The sequence below is a fragment of the Uloborus diversus genome, chromosome 2 (assembly GCF_026930045.1).
Source record: "Uloborus diversus isolate 005 chromosome 2, Udiv.v.3.1, whole genome shotgun sequence".
NCBI classification, from domain to species: domain Eukaryota; kingdom Metazoa; phylum Arthropoda; class Arachnida; order Araneae; family Uloboridae; genus Uloborus; species Uloborus diversus.
Genome location: NC_072732.1, coordinates 176,172,694 through 176,188,395, shown reverse-complemented (window position 1 = coordinate 176,188,395; position 15,702 = coordinate 176,172,694). Strand labels below are relative to the sequence as shown.

At 34.9% G+C, this 15,702-nt stretch overlaps 1 protein-coding gene across 1 annotated transcript; it reads left to right on the top strand.

Annotated features, from left to right (window-relative positions):
- The first annotated feature begins 3,770 nt into the window (after positions 1-3,770).
- On the top strand, positions 3,771-14,179 carry LOC129216677 (monocarboxylate transporter 13-like). The gene is made up of 4 exons (XM_054850893.1): positions 3,771-3,957; positions 8,954-9,097; positions 10,919-12,406; positions 13,693-14,179. The coding sequence occupies exons 1-4, from the start codon at positions 3,771-3,773 to the stop codon at positions 13,839-13,841; spliced, it is 1,968 nt and encodes a 655-aa protein (XP_054706868.1). The 3' UTR covers positions 13,842-14,179.
- The last annotated feature ends 1,523 nt before the right edge of the window (positions 14,180-15,702 follow it).

Sequence of the window (15,702 nt, the reverse complement as noted above, 5' to 3'; positions counted from 1 at the left end):
GCATTGTAGCGTAATGTTCAAGCGTTAAGTTGTGCAGCTAACAATAGACACAAATAACTAGTATGTTGTGGCCATCACGAAACTTTCTTCTATATATATATATTTTTTTTTTTCTGATCCCTCCCCATGCTTGACGAGGAAGCAATATTCCCAACAAAAACAAAATTACACATGCAAAAACTTGACGACTATCCCAATGTCTGAATTATTGCAAAAGCAAAGCAAAGAGCGAAAATTGAAAGTTATTTTAAAAGCCTTGCTTGAATTAATTACAAATATTTTATTTGTTAACAAACATAAGATGGCAACAGTTAAAAATTTTAAATCATTGAGATAATATTTCCGATCATTTCCATACAATTAAAATCACGAGAAATACGCAGACGACAATCTATTACGATTTATCTTTCTTATTGTTGCATTAATAAAAATATTTTTATTCGCAAAAAAAAAAAAAAAAAAAATCACCTCTTGGAGCGATCGGCGTCAAAATTGAACCAAAGCCTGTTTACATATAGATTCACATATATTCCAAATTTCAACCAGAACGTAGCATTACTTCTTGAGATAGGGCACTCAAAATGGAAAAAAAAAGAACGGGTGATTGCGCTACCCCCTTTTTAGCTGTTGACACAAAAATAAAATCAGTTCTTATACCCACTAAGGGCTACTTGCCGATAAATTTTTCTTTCATTCCGTTCATTATTTCTTGAGATACAGCAGCCACAATTGACGACAAAAAACGTTCTATAGCTCAACCCCCGTTTGAGTTATTGACACCAAAATTGAATCAGCACCTGTTCCTGTTAATACCAACATATGGACCAAATTTTGTTTGATTCCGCCAGTTACTTCCTGAGGAATAGCAAGCACGCGTAACTCGAAAAACGCCCCATTGCTCCACCCCCTTGGAGGAATTCGCGCCAAAAACTAATGGGCACAAGTTCACATAGGGGCACATATGTGTACTAAATTTCGTTCGATTTCATGCGGTAGTTTTTGTTGTAGAGCGGCCACAAAAAACTGGTCACACACAGACGTGACACACATACACACACACACATACACACACACACACAAAGACAGACAGACATTTTCCAAAAATGGTCGAAATGAACTCAGCACACCTCAAAACGTTCGAATCCGTCAAAATTCGAAGTTCGAAAATTTGCACGAATCCAATACTTTCTTCTATATATTAGATATAGAAGAAAGTAAAAACTATGACCTTAGCGTAAAATGTTGTCACACTTTTTTTCTCAACATTCAAGTACACTGGCCTCAAAAAGTTAAAGTACAACTGGTTTTTCGCGTCTACTTTGCAAATGATTGAATGTAGAAACAAAACATTTGGAGGATACGTATGTGCATTAAATGGTTTTTATTGAATGCGTCATAGAAATTTGTATTGAGTGTTGCAAAAAACGATTTATAACAAAACAAGCCATCTTTGCGGAAAAGTCCATTCTTGAAGAAAACAGATCATCACAGTATTACGTAGTAAAATGTCATAGAAACAGTACAGAAATGGGTTCTAATAAGGAATGTGTCTCCCCTAACTTGAATTTATTGTTGGCATCGATTTTCCATGCTGTTTATTAAGTTGTCGGACACCGGAATTGGAAACCAAACACAAAGTAAGACTTGTTCCAGCTCATATAACGACCTTGGAGGAGGATTTAACTTATCAACCTGTCTGCCAAGATAGTCCCAAAGATGTTCTATCGGATTCAGATCTGGAAATCGAGCTGGCCATTTCCATTCGTCCCCAAACCGTGATCCTCAAGCTTCTCCTCAACAATCCGAGCTCGGTGAGGTCGTGCATTAAAATCCATCTGAGCTAAGTCATTACCAATAGCACCAGCGTATGGACGAACATGTGGATCAAGGATCTCATCCTGATATCTCAGACAAGTCGGAGTTCCTCTATGGAACACATGCAGGTCAATGTAATCACCGAGCGAGATCCCAACCAAACCATGTAACCATCCTCTGTAACTGTGGTCTTTCAACAGTGTTGGATTGATGGTATCTATTGCGCTGCTCCCTCCAAATTAGTAGATGCCCTGAAGCAGTATCTTTAATATAAATCTGGACGTTTGTGACAGCACAGAAGCCCATTGCTGCTGGGTCCAGGAAACATGTTCTATTGTCGAGCATCAGTGGAGCCCTCACTGTGGTCCGTTGAGGGGAACAAACGCAACTGATCGTCTTGCATAGAAACATGCATTGTAAAGACGATTTCGCACCGTAGTAGCAGAGATTCTTCTTCCTGATGCTACAAAGGGGTCTGCAACGAGCTGTAGCACAGTAGTAATTCTCATCTTTGGGGTCGAAAGAACTAGGAAAACGGTCTTCTGCAGGTGTTGTAGCTCGTGGTCGGCCTGGAACAGGTTTTCTGGACATAGAATTTTCTGATTGGTATTGATCCCAAAGTTGCTGAACAACACTACGAGACACATTGAGACGTGTTGCAGCATCAGCCTGCGACAATCCCATTTCCATCCATCTAACAGCCCTCCACCTTAAAGAATCGGGGTAAACGACGTCTCTGAAACATTTTTTAAACTCTGTTGAGTATTGTCACCGAAACTGCCAACAACAGTTGAAGGTCAACACAACCTACATCCAAAGGTACGAAAGCTTGATATTTGCATATTTTTTTCTCACTCGTAAAGATATGTTCTTTTCCATAAAATAAAAGTGGTAGTAACCTGTTTTTCATAAATGGTTTTAAAATTCGTTATTATCATTCATGCAAATGATGTATTTTATTATTACTGCCCTTTTTTATGGTGAGCTTCGAAAAACATGTTTGTACCTTAACATTTTGACACCTTATCTTACCTCTCTATGTTACATGTCCCGCTATATTACGTGAACATATTGTTGCAAAATGCTATTTCAACCCTAATGTGATGCCGATTTTATTACCTTCTCTTCCTTGTTACAAACTGTCACAATTTTACGATACCACTCCCCCCCCCCCCCTAAAAACGTGACATCATTATAGACAACACCTAATGCTAAGATTGCCAATACGCTCGGTGCGGCTATGTTGCGGAATCGCAAATGTCCGTTTAAACATAAAATAAATATTTTTAAAAAGAAATTTCATATTGAAACTCCAAATTGTCCGAAAAAAATACACTTCATTCTCTAAAGAAAGAAATGATTTTGTTCTTTACTTTTTAGACTAAATCATTGAATGCATTTTTTCCCTCTCTTTTTGGCAGCTACATATATATGTATTTTTTTTTAAATTGATATAATTAATTGAAATTGAGATGGAAAAAGCAGAGGCTTATTTATTGTTGAAACGTTTCAATGTAATTACTTCGTATGACGTCGTAAAAAAAGGTACGACCTTTTCTAATTTTTTCAACGGAGGTCCTACTGTATCTTACCATTTATACATTGTCCTGATTTAGAGTATAAAGCCTCTTCCCAGAAATGAATACTTTTTTCAAATGGAAAACATATGATTCAAAATCTTTACAAGTATTTTATTTGGAAACAAAATAATTATCATTAGAAAAACAATTGCATAGTTCAGTTCTCTCCCCTTGTCGATCAACAATGAAAGTCTTAAGAATTTTCAATTATCCCTCTTTACTCTGCTTTGCGATTAGCAAATTCGTTTGTGATTCGAAAAGAGTATGTTTAATATTTTAAAATATCCTTTGTCCACTCTTGTGTTTTTGAAGAAAAGTTTGGGGTTTTCCAGGTTGGATGTGCCGGAAACGAAGAAAAAGAAGAGGCGCATCCGCATGGATGGTCCGGACGGTGGCGGAGCTTGGTTCGTGGCGCTTTCAGCTTGCCTGATCAACTTCATAATGGCCGGACTGGGCCGGATGGCCGGCATCATTTACATCGCCTTCATGGATCGCTACCGGACGGACAGACAGGGCGCGGCCACGCCCTTCGCCGTGCGATCCTCGACAAGGAGCCTGCTTGGTGAGTGGTAGGTTTTTTTAAATGAAAAACTCGCTCTCAGGCCCATCATTTAATTAGGGGGGGGGGGGCGTCAGGGGGCCATCAGTGCCAGATTTTCAGTTTAGGAGACACGTCTCAAGTGAAAAAGCAAATAAAAATGACTTTTTGCTAACTTATAATTGCTTCTAGCGCTTTTTCTTGTCAATATAGGCGATTTGCGTTTTTCGAACGGTGTAACCGGGGTAAAACGTGTTTCAAAGTTTTTTTTTGCGAGCTTTCCAACTATACCAAGCTCGAAGCACTAAAATGCATTTTCGTGTAGAAAAAGCGATTTACAAAATGAATTAAAACTTAATGTTTCACACTTCCAACAATGAATTTCAGCAATGTAAAAGACATGAAATTAAAAGTTTTGAGTTTCGCTAACTAAAAATCGCTTATAACTTTTTCTAGTGGATTTAGGTTATTGGATCTTGGGCGCCTTGACAATTTCTTCGTTAGGAGTATTTTTTAAAGACCTTTCCAACCATATCAAATTCGAAAAAATTGGACCATCCGTTCGCGTAGAAAGAGCCATTTAGGACGAAAATGCGTTTTTTATTAATATGTCTGTTAATTAGCGTTCGGGTTCAACAAATTTTACTGATGACACTAAAGCTCGAAAATAGCTACTAAACAAAAAGAGAGTGAAGGAAATCGGTTCACAAACAGAGGAGAAATCGGTACCGAAAGAAAACTGCTTGCCTATTAATATATAAAGACATTTTATGTATATTTATTATAAACAAATGTAATGCAAAACAGCATTTGCCGAAACAAAATAAAACGAAGTTTTTTTTCTTCTTATCGTCAGCTGAGCTTTCAGAAAGGGGGCCGTGGAGATCAGGATCCCCTTAAGCCACCAAATATAGCTTCAAACTGTATTTTTGGAACTTAATACTTCATGAAAAGTCTCAGACACACCTATTGGTGCTTGAAAAAGCGTTGCAAATAAAATCTTAGACAAAAAATAAAATTATGTAGCTCATCATGCACTGAGCCAAACAAAAGTTATTACAGTCGGACCCTGATTTAACGAACCTCTATTTAACGAATTTCGCGATCTAACGAAATTTTCTTTTTCCTCGAGTAAAATGAAATCAAAACCCCCTATTTACCGAATAATAAACCCCGAATTATTTTAACAGCCGAAGAGAATTTTTTTCGCTTGAGTTAGAAAATATTGGATTGTTTTCCAAATGTTGTATCTATATATTGTCCTACGTAGAAAAAGATTTTTCTTGGAATCAGCAATTTTTGACGGGCGAGGGAGCAACCAACGAATATTGATTTTGATGCAGAAAAGCGATAAAAAAACCTCCCATTAAAACTTCCTTTTTCAAATGCTTTACATGGCCTGGAAACTGTAAAAACATGTCTCATGTAGCAGGCTGCAAATTATACAGTATTTTCTACTCTCTATAAAATCAAAAGAGAACGATTTCGGGTCAAGTACCAAGGAAATTGTCAAACATCTGTTCTCAGTAGTTTAAAATTTCAAATTAACTAGTGTGTAATAAGTCGTGAAATGCTGAATAAAAAGTGTACACTTTCTAATTATGGATTTTTTTGCGCAATTGCTTATTAGGGGTTTTAGATAAGGTAAGTGCAGTTTTCTAAAAAAAATTTCACACCCCGATATTGCGAATAACCTCGATTTAACGTATAAAAGTTTCGGTTCCCATGAATTCATTAAATCTGGGTTCGACTGTACAAAATTATTTTTTTCAAAATATTACTTGTTTTTTCCTGTTTTTCATTAATTGGAAAAGAAAAAGAGGAAACAAGAGAAACAAAAAGAGTACGTTAAAATGTCAGTAATCCAACGTTATTAAGCACAAAACTTGCAAATGATTGCAGACACGTGTTTCGGTGTTACAAGGAACACCTTTTTCAATGCAAAGAAGTGTGAGCTTTTGGATGAAAAGTCATCCGAGAAAAGCAACACGGTGGAACAGGAGGTAGTATAAATATCAAAAAATAGAAATTAAACAAAACAAAAAAGATAAAATGACACATGGAGACAAAATTTATTATATAATTCCATCAGGAAAAAACCGTTAAGTAATAAATTTTAAAAGAAAACCCATAAACAATGCAAAAAGTCCAAAAATGAAACCACTCTGAATAAATTAGCAATAAATTTACCAGCGGGAAAAACTATGTATGGAAGCAATGTATCAAATGGAGAAATGCAGAAAAAACAGAGTGAAGGATAAACATATTGGAATTAGTTAATCACAAAACGAAATAAGAAAGCAAAAAATGAAAAAATAAAAGTAAGAAATGTACGACGTTTACATAAAAATAATGATGATCAAAGAGTGATTCGAAATCGAATCACTCTTTTGATTTTAACTCTTATCAAATTATCCAAAAATGCCCCAATTCGTTGGATCTTGATTTTTGGGAATCTTTTCACATCCTGAGGAACCGTTCTAATTTAGTTAACGATCTTACTGCAATTCCCTATTTTTCTTCTGTGTGGACTCCTTTGTTAAAATTGGTTTAGATTTTCTATTATTTTTATGTAAACGTCGTACATTTCTTACTTTTATTTTTTCATTTTTTGCTTTCTTATTTCGTTTTGTGATTAACTAATTCCAATATGTTTATCCTTCACTCTGTTTTTTCTGCATTTCTCCATTTGATACATTGCTTCCATACATAGTTTTTCCCGCTGGTAAATTTATTGCTAATTTATTCAGAGTGGTTTCATTTTTGGACTTTTTGCATTGTTTATGGGTTTTCTTTTAAAATTTATTACTTAACGGTTTTTTCCTGATGGAATTATATAATAAATTTTGTCTCCATGTGTCATTTTATCTTTTTTGTTTTGTTTAATTTCTATTTTTTGATATTTATACTACCTCCTGTTCCACCGTGTTGCTTTTCTCGGATGACTTTTCATCCAAAAGCTCACACTTCTTTGCATTGAAAAAGGTGTTCCTTGTAACACCGAAACACGTGTCTGCAATCATTTGCAAGTTTTGTGCTTAATAACGTTGGATTACTGACATTTTAATTTTTCAGCACAAAGGTATTTATTCTTTAAAAAGAGTACGTATTCCGGTTTGACCGAACAAACGCAATTGATTTTAAACAGAAGGATATAAACTAGAAAGTCAGTTTTAAATATTGTACAATGTTCGTACAAATTTAACCCCTTGTTATTCATTGACGTCTCGGAGACAAAAGAGTCTGTAATGTCTCATGAAATGAATGGCGACTAGTTTTCAAGTTATAAGAACGGTACGCAGAGACATTTTCATCGCCCATCGAAGCGTTTTTCACTTTTTGAGATTTGGAATTTGGCTTCAAAAGTTCTCAAACGTATTTTATAGATAGTTTTTATTGAAACATTTAACACGAGCCATGAAGGGAATAAAACTATAGGATTTCTTTAAATATTATATTTAAATGTTTTATAACTGTTTTAAATATGAACACTTTAAGTATTAAAAAATCAAATTAGTACGTATCTCTTCTTTCTTTGCCACCATACATTCATCCTTAAGCAACATTCAGACTGCGTCCGTACAGTACGTGAGTTCCGCTTTTTTCTCCCTAAAACCAGTTTTCGATCGGCGTTGCCATGACAGCAAGCCGTGTTGTACGGGATCCGTCAACGGGACGAGAAACTAGATATCTGACGTCCGTAGAGTTGGGACTTGCATTTCATTGGTCTCCACGAGATGAGCGTGCTCTCGCTATTGGGTGAGAGTACTGACATGTGTTTGCCGTGCGTTCGCAATGTATGAATGCTTCTCCCTTTTCAAGAAACGTTTGTCTCACCGCTTTACGTGGCTAACGTGATGTGCGGACGCTGTCTGAATATTACACTTTACCAGGTAGCCATACATTAGTAAAATGATGAGAGAAAAAAAATCATTGAATAGTGAAACTGTTTTTTGACACTATTAAAAGCCGTGACAGTCTGTATGTGTGTCTGTAACTTTATATCCTCCAAATTGTCAAATATCTATCTGGTCAATTATAATACCGTTGGATACAAGACATCCTGGGGACGCCATTCCTTCCTGTCTCCCTCCTCTAAACGTTCAGAGATCTGAGATATAAATTGATAAACATAGTATTAAAATCATAAGTTGTCATTTGCCGCAGGCAGTAAACGGGGTTGGCGAGTGAAGCAGCAGGGACGGAACTTCCCAGTAAATCATATTCTCGTTTTCCCGTAACCAAAATAGGTCTTAAAGTTGGGCAACTTTTTGAAATAAAAATTCGCATTTATTTAGAAGTGAACGCTTAAACAATTACTGGTATTTTTGTTAATATTCTGAGCACCATTTCCAGAACCTTCCAGCTCTCGCTGATGTTTGACTACTTTTCTTAAAATGTGGACCACTTATATTTCGACTTCGATAACGGAAGACAAGGGTAAATGATTTATGCGTCAAAAAAACATGTTTCACTGTTCATATGGTAGCCTGGTTAGAAAAGTTTTTTTTTTTAATGTATTTTATCTCTGTTATAGTCTCTATTGTTTTCGTTTTTTTCACTCCTTCAAAACAGGTTTCAATCCTCTAAATGTTGTTAAGGAAAATTTTCACTCCTCGAAAAAAAGAAACTGCAGACAATATCTTTGACTATTATGTGATTTTATCAGTGTATTTATGGGGCTTATACTTAAAATAAAAATATTTAAATTCTATAAACAAGCCCCCTTGAAAGTATCCCTCTCACTTTCTAGGATTCTTCCATCGTAAGAAAAATTTCGTCGTTTACGACGGTTCTTTCCTCGCCGGGTCAGAAAAGCATGTTCAAGTCTCACGAAATTATTTCTCCTTAGTGTGCTATTATTTATTTTATTGAGTGCAAAATCGAACAGAAGAGTTTTTTTTTTTTTTTGTTTTCGAAAACTCTTAGGAGCTAAATATAATTATTTTCTTCAGCTGGTGAGCAATAATCCCAAAACAAAGAAAAAAAAGCTTTTGCGACTAATGTGTTTTTCCATCAGGTCCTGCAGTGGGCATCCTGGGCCAAAAGTATGGCGTCCGAGCTGTAACGGTGACTGGAGGAGTTATTGGTACACTTGGAGCAGCGGCGTGTTTCTTTGCTCCTGACATGATTTGGGTCAGCATCCTTTGGGGAGGAATTAACGGTTAGTATACTTTTTTTCTTCTAGACTTTTTTACAGTTACATATAAATTGCTTTCTGAAACAAAATGTACAAAAAAAAATCGTAAAAAAAAATCTTGGCAACTGAAGTTTGTAGCTTGTATATTTAAAACGTCTCAGCTGGTTATTAAATCGCTTATAGAGATTGGTTAGAATGGCGAGAAGATTATACTCACATCCATTTTGTTACGGTAGTTACAAACGAAAAATCACGAAATTAATTGGAAGTTTTTTCAATAATAAATTCCAAACATCTAGTTTTTGTAGTAATTAAGAATTACTTATACTTCAAAGACAAGAAATAAGAAATAAATAAGTAAATAAATTTGGTTCTCTGTTTAACGACTTTCAAGTGACCAAAAAAAAAAAATCGTCCATAAATAGAATGCGTCCCTTAAACAGAATTTTTCTAAAACTACAGTGAATGGCTTGGGACCGTGAAAAGTCGTCGTTAAATAAAGAAAGTCGTTAAATAAAGCGTCGTTTAACAGAGTCAACTGCATCATGAATGTATCGAAAGACTTAAGTTTCAATTTCCTGCGGGACTACCAATCTCGAAATTCTTAACAGTGAGTTTTTGTTTTTCAAAACGAAAGAATGTCCTTAATGTCAATATAATTGGTGCATAAATATAATTGGTTCGAGTCAAGTTTTCATTGTATCTTGTTTGAATGACAAATAAGTGTTTTGGTTAAAATAAATTGGAAAATAATACTTTTTTTCGGTAATAATTTGTTTAAGTGAAATATAATGTAAAATAATAAAATGAGAGAGTAGTAGGTAATTTCATAAAAACTTTCCTTTGCGTTACACTTGCATTTTTTTTCTTTTTTTTTAAATACTAAATGTTGCTACGTATAAATTCTTTACGTAACTGCTCAATTGTAATTTGCAGTTGCACATCAAATACTGAGCCTGAATTTCATGAGTAGCAGCCTCAACTGAAATAGTACGAGAAATTTACTAAATCTGATAAAGTTCGTCGACATTCAAATAACAAAACTATTTAAACAAGATCCCTCCAGAGCTATAGTTATAGCAAAGTGAACTGGAACAGCATTGTGAAGGTTAAAAAGAACCTGATCACTTAATTATGACAACTATAAACCGTGCATAATTTCCCGTTTATCAACTTAAATTTCTAAACATAAGCTAAATATCTCCCTCAATTGGATTGAGCTGCAAATTATTTCCAATATGCCTTTTCCACATTTAGACACTTTTTTGAAAACGAATTAACCTTGTCGGGTAACTGTTAGAATATTTGTGTGTTTGAGTATTTATTGTAATAACATCTATTTTTGCTTTATGAAAAGCCATATTTATTTTACAAAAGCGCGAGATCGTGATTTTACCTCTTAATCTCTCAAGCATCATCTCGAACAGCTGTGTCCAACTTTATCCGAGAGCCAGACGTCATTAAAATCATACTTACGACGGGTCAGAAAAAATATAAAACTTCAAAATATTTCATTATATTCTAAATAACATGTTAAAATATGGAAAAGGAAAGTAAATTACCAACCAATAATTGGTTATCAATTACTTGATGCTTATTTTGTGAAATGCATGCTTTTTAGAAACCAATTTCTGAATATTTGACTCCAAATTTGCGACATTGTCACTAATCGTGCTTTTTGATTTATAACATTGAATACAACAACAGACCACACATAAAATTAATTTGTGCTTGAAATTCAAAGGAATGAATTACCAACGTTTTAACGTACTATTTTACAATTTTTGTGCATTAAAACATTGGTAATTCATTCATTAAATATACTTAAAATGCTCTTGTTTCTAGGTCTAGGCACTGCTTTGACTACTACTCTTCCGCTAGTGGTGATAGAACAATACTTCAAGAAACATCGGACAACCGCTTCAGGGATGGCTTTCTCAGGAGGTTGCATTGGTGCTTTTCTGTTCCCTGCACTGCTAGAGAAGCTGCTTCTCTCTTATGGACTTGAAGGGACCTTCCTCATTCTCGCCGGAATCGTCATGCACACTATACCAGCTGCCATGATCTTGCGCAAGCCACCATGGCTGAGGAAAGGCAAGCAGAATAAGAATGGCACACACAAGCCTCTTCATAAAAAGAACTCTGATGTTTATGAAGGCTTAAAGCCGTGCGACTCTTACAGAGGTGCAATTGATGGACTTGAGAACGACATCAATACAGATTGCCTCAAGCAGAACGTAGACACTATAGTACAGTTGTTGAAGCTCGATATATTCTCTAAACATTCTTCTCAACGCAATCTTGTAGCAGATTTAACCACGAATGGATTCTGTTCTTCAGAAATCATGGACATTTTGAAGGATATCGAGCGTTTGTATTTTCATTCGCAAGCACCTGACTCAGAACAGTTTTTGAAGCCAGGAGATAGTCCCGTTCGAAACAACATCCGAAATCGCTTGTTGGTGGCAGAAATCAGATGTAAGAAAAGTCAGAGCTTCCACTTGGATGACAAACCAGAAAAATTTCAAACTATTTGCACAAATGTGTCGACGCCAGATATTTCAAAAATTCAGCGTAAGCCCATAGATCCGTGCATTTTACTGAGGATAAAAGAACTATGTAACACGAATGAAAGCAAAATTTTGTCTCTGTACCCAGAATGCAGGAGAAAAGAAATTTCTCTTCTACTGAAGGAAATTCGAAAGTTGAATAAGTTGAGCTGCTCAGAAGAGAAACAAAGTTTCTTGACTGGGTCTTTTTGTGACATTTCTGGTGAGACGTTGATGCCTGTTAATACAGCAGATAAAACTAATGCAATGACGCTAAGCATCGACAATCACCCCAACACATTTCGTAGTCATTTCAAAACTGCACTGAAATTGCACAAGAATCCTCTTTTCTTGCTGATTTGCGTTTGTCGCGCAGTCCACTTCATAACTTTCGTGCCAACGGTGACTGTCATAGTCGACTTCTCAATAGATCAAGGTCTTCCTGCTGACGAGGGGAAATACGTCATTGGAGCACTGTCTGCGGGAGATCTGTTAGGACGTTTGTGCCTAGGGTGGATTACCGATTATGGATTCATCGGTTTGCCCAAATACATGATGTTTGTGATGATTTTGCAGGGTATGAGCACGGCATCTTTGCCGATGATGCACGATCGCAATTCTCTCTACGCGAATTTGGTAGTGTTCGGTGCCTTGCAAGGATCCATATTTATCAGGCATTCTATTTGCATTTCCAAGTATTTGGAAAGCCACGAGCAGTCTATAGCCATGGGATGCATGAACTTCTTTTCTGGGCTCCTCGGGTTTCTTCTCCCGCTTTATATTGGTAAGTGAAATGGCTTTTTATTTCAAAAGTAATTATGATATATATCGTAGGGTGAATGCTACAAGTAGGTAATTTAAAATCAGTTTTTTTCCATACAGTTTCTAGAAAAACTGAACAAATATTTTATCACGGTTTTTGGAGAGTGAAGATTTGATTTAAATATTAGTAAACTATTAATTTATTTTTTCATTAAACTGGAAGTAGTTTTTTTTTTTTTTTCAAAAAAAAAAAAAAAATAAAATAAATAAATAAAATAAAATAAATTTCAACGAAAGTGAAACGTTCCAAATTTTCAGTTATCTAGTTTTACTCAGATGACGATATATTATTATATCCTCAGGGTTGCCAACTGCACGCATCTTGCAAAGTTGCTCCGCCAAAATAGTGAAGCTCCGCAGCTCCTAGCTTTTTTTATTGATTTTATGCAAAATCAGAAAGCTGCTCCGCAAAATTTCAAAATGCTCCTCAAAATCACCACAGATGCTCTTCAAATTGTTTCTCCAAGGTTGGCAACCCTGTGAAAAGTATAATACTTTTTAATCTGTGGAAAAATGCTCTTGGCCTCTGTAAATAAGCCTTGCTGTATCAGTCTCAGAACTAAATAAATTTACCGCTTTGTTAAAAAAAATAATAATTTGCTCAAAAAGCAAGTGAGTTTTTATTTGGGAAGATGAGTTTTTGCTATGAAAAACAAGCTAAGAAGTTCGTTTTAAACTAACTAAATATTTTCAAGCATTTATTCGATTGCAAATACTTTTAAATACTTGAATCAAAGGAACATTATGGAGTTTTTTCTGTAAATGTTCTGAGGAACTTCGTTTTCTAAAGTTCGGTCATAAATTATTTCAAGAACAATTGAAGGACTCGGGGCAGAAATGTGACAAGCCACAAGAAATGAGTTCGCGATCCAAGTTTTTGTTTCTGATAACTAAAATTGAAATAAACATGACAATGGACTATGTCATTTGGGGGAAAACATATATGGTTTTAGTACTGCGGAATATAGAATGTTGAAATACTTTTTAAAAATTCTACAAATATTTTTTTAAGAGTTGGAAATTGGCCTGCTGAAAAATTCATAACATGTGGCATATTATATTCTTGCCCCGAGCCCTTCAATTATAAAATCTAATCTGGCAACTGATTTAAAATTGAATTTGTAGTTAAAAACGATATAAATGTGGACATTAAAAATTTATTAACGTTTATTTTTAACAATTAACAATTGCAAATCTTAAAGAATTAATAATACTGAGCCTTGGTTTAATTGTGACTTCTACTTTTAGGTTATTTCCGGGACACCATTGAATCCTACGACTGCATTTTCTTCATCAACGGTTGCATTGGTTTCTTAGTTGGATTGCTTTGGATTTTTGTACCTTCCTTACTAAAAGCAAATGCTATGGAGAACAAAGATGTACCCGAAGCAGTTTGAACTCTTCAGTAGAAACTGACTGTTGTTACTCAACTAGGAGATATTCCTATTGAATATTCATCTCCTTTGGTGCTCTGGAGGACAAAGATGTATCGGAAAACATTTCAGTAGAAACTCCGACTGTTGTTACTTAGCAGGAAGATGGTAATTCCAAATCTTCTCTTACTCCAGTGCTCTGGAGAACGAAGACGTCCTAGAAGCGGTTTGAACTCTTCAATAGAAACTGAAACTCAGGATTGGGAGCTGTTCCTTTAAAAGCATTTTCGACATCGGCTTCTTAATTGGATTGCTTTGGGTTTTTGAACCTTACCTATTAAAGGCAAATTCTCTGGAGGACAAGTATGTATCAGAATATACTTTAGTAGAAACTCAGACTGTTGTTTTTCGACTGAGAGCTGTTCCTTTAGAATCTTCATCGAAATTGGTGCTCTGGAGGACAAATATGTACCGGAAAACACTTCAGTTGGAGACTCAGACTGTTGTTACTTGGCTGGGAGTTGTTCCTTTTGATATCGGTCGCTCTGCTGTTTTGAAGGGCTCCTCCAAAAGCCATTTGAACTCTTCAGCAGAAACTCAGACTGCTGTTCCTCGGTTAGGAGCAGTTAACTTTGAATTTTATCAACTCCGTTGCTTTGGAGGGTCAAGATGCACCAAAAAAAAAAAAAAAAAAACTCTTCATTAGAAACTTAGACTGTTGTTACTTGACTGGCAGCTGTTACTTTTGAATCTTTATCGACTCTGGTGCACTGAAGGGCTCAGATGTACTAAAAGCTATTTGAATTCTTCAGCAGAAACTCAGACTGCTGTTACTAGACTGGGAGCTGTTAATTTTAAATTTTTTTCAACTCCGGTACTCTGGAGGCTAAAGATGTAACAGAAAACACTTCAATAGAAATTTAAACTGTTGTTACTCGGCTGGGAGCCATTTCCTTTAAATGTTCATTGACTCCGGTAATTAAAGCCGAAGAATCAAAACGGAGGAAAATATTTTACCACTTCAGAAATTTTTTTAAATAATTGTGTACTTTAACAAGAGCTTGTTGCAATTCGATATTTTATTTAAAAAAAAAAAGAATCAATAGCATTTATGACTCATTCTGCTTCTTATAATCTTCATTGAATGTTGTAAACTTTCCTTGTTGATAAATGTTTGTAGGAATGGAATTCCATTTTGAAAATTTTCTGTCAATTAAAATTTTTGTCTTTATATTTTAAAATTAATAATCACAAGTCATTATCTGCATTCTAGTCACAATTTATTTTCTAAATCAACCAAATTTCTCAGAACAATGTTTAGGTAGTGAAATAAGAAACAACGTTTAACGGCACAAAAATGTAGATTTCTGCAATTTCTTGTTATTTCTTATTTTACTTTTCAAGCAAAGGTAGTTATTCAACTTATATGTCTAGATAATTTCTTTATGCAATTTATACACGGAAAGAAATATAATTTTAAATATTATCGTCGGAAGTAAATAATGTATGTGCTTATTGAATCTTTGCAATTAAATTTTGTGCTGTGACTTTATAATTCAGTTTTATCTTGTAATTGCAAATAACTAATTTTATGACTTAGCAAAAAAAAAAAAACTTTCCAAGACAGAAATTCATCCCTAAATTGTATGGGAAAAGGATTTAATATGCTATTTTTAATATCCAAAATACTGAAAAATTTCATTAAATTATTGGAAATTCTTTTGGAAAACAAAGTACATTATATGTGCTCTACTTTGTTCGTGTTTATAGCTTTATTGTTATTGTAGAAAATTAATGCACAAAAAACGTGCAGATAGCTTTGAACTTGTCTTCATTTTAATATTTATTTCATTAATACTTCTATTGATTTTAAGTTTTTTAAAAG

Bases quoted from the DNA above. Each gene is read 5' to 3' on its own strand.
- LOC129216677 (XM_054850893.1), top strand. From the start codon at position 3,771: ATGGATGGTCCGGACGGTGGCGGAGCTTGGTTCGTGGCGCTTTCAGCT. The intron at 3,958-8,953 runs GTGAGTGGTAGG...TTTTTCCATCAG, and splicing joins CTCGACAAGGAGCCTGCTTG to GTCCTGCAGTGGGCATCCTG. The intron at 12,407-13,692 runs GTAAGTGAAATG...TTCTACTTTTAG, and splicing joins TCTTCTCCCGCTTTATATTG to GTTATTTCCGGGACACCATT.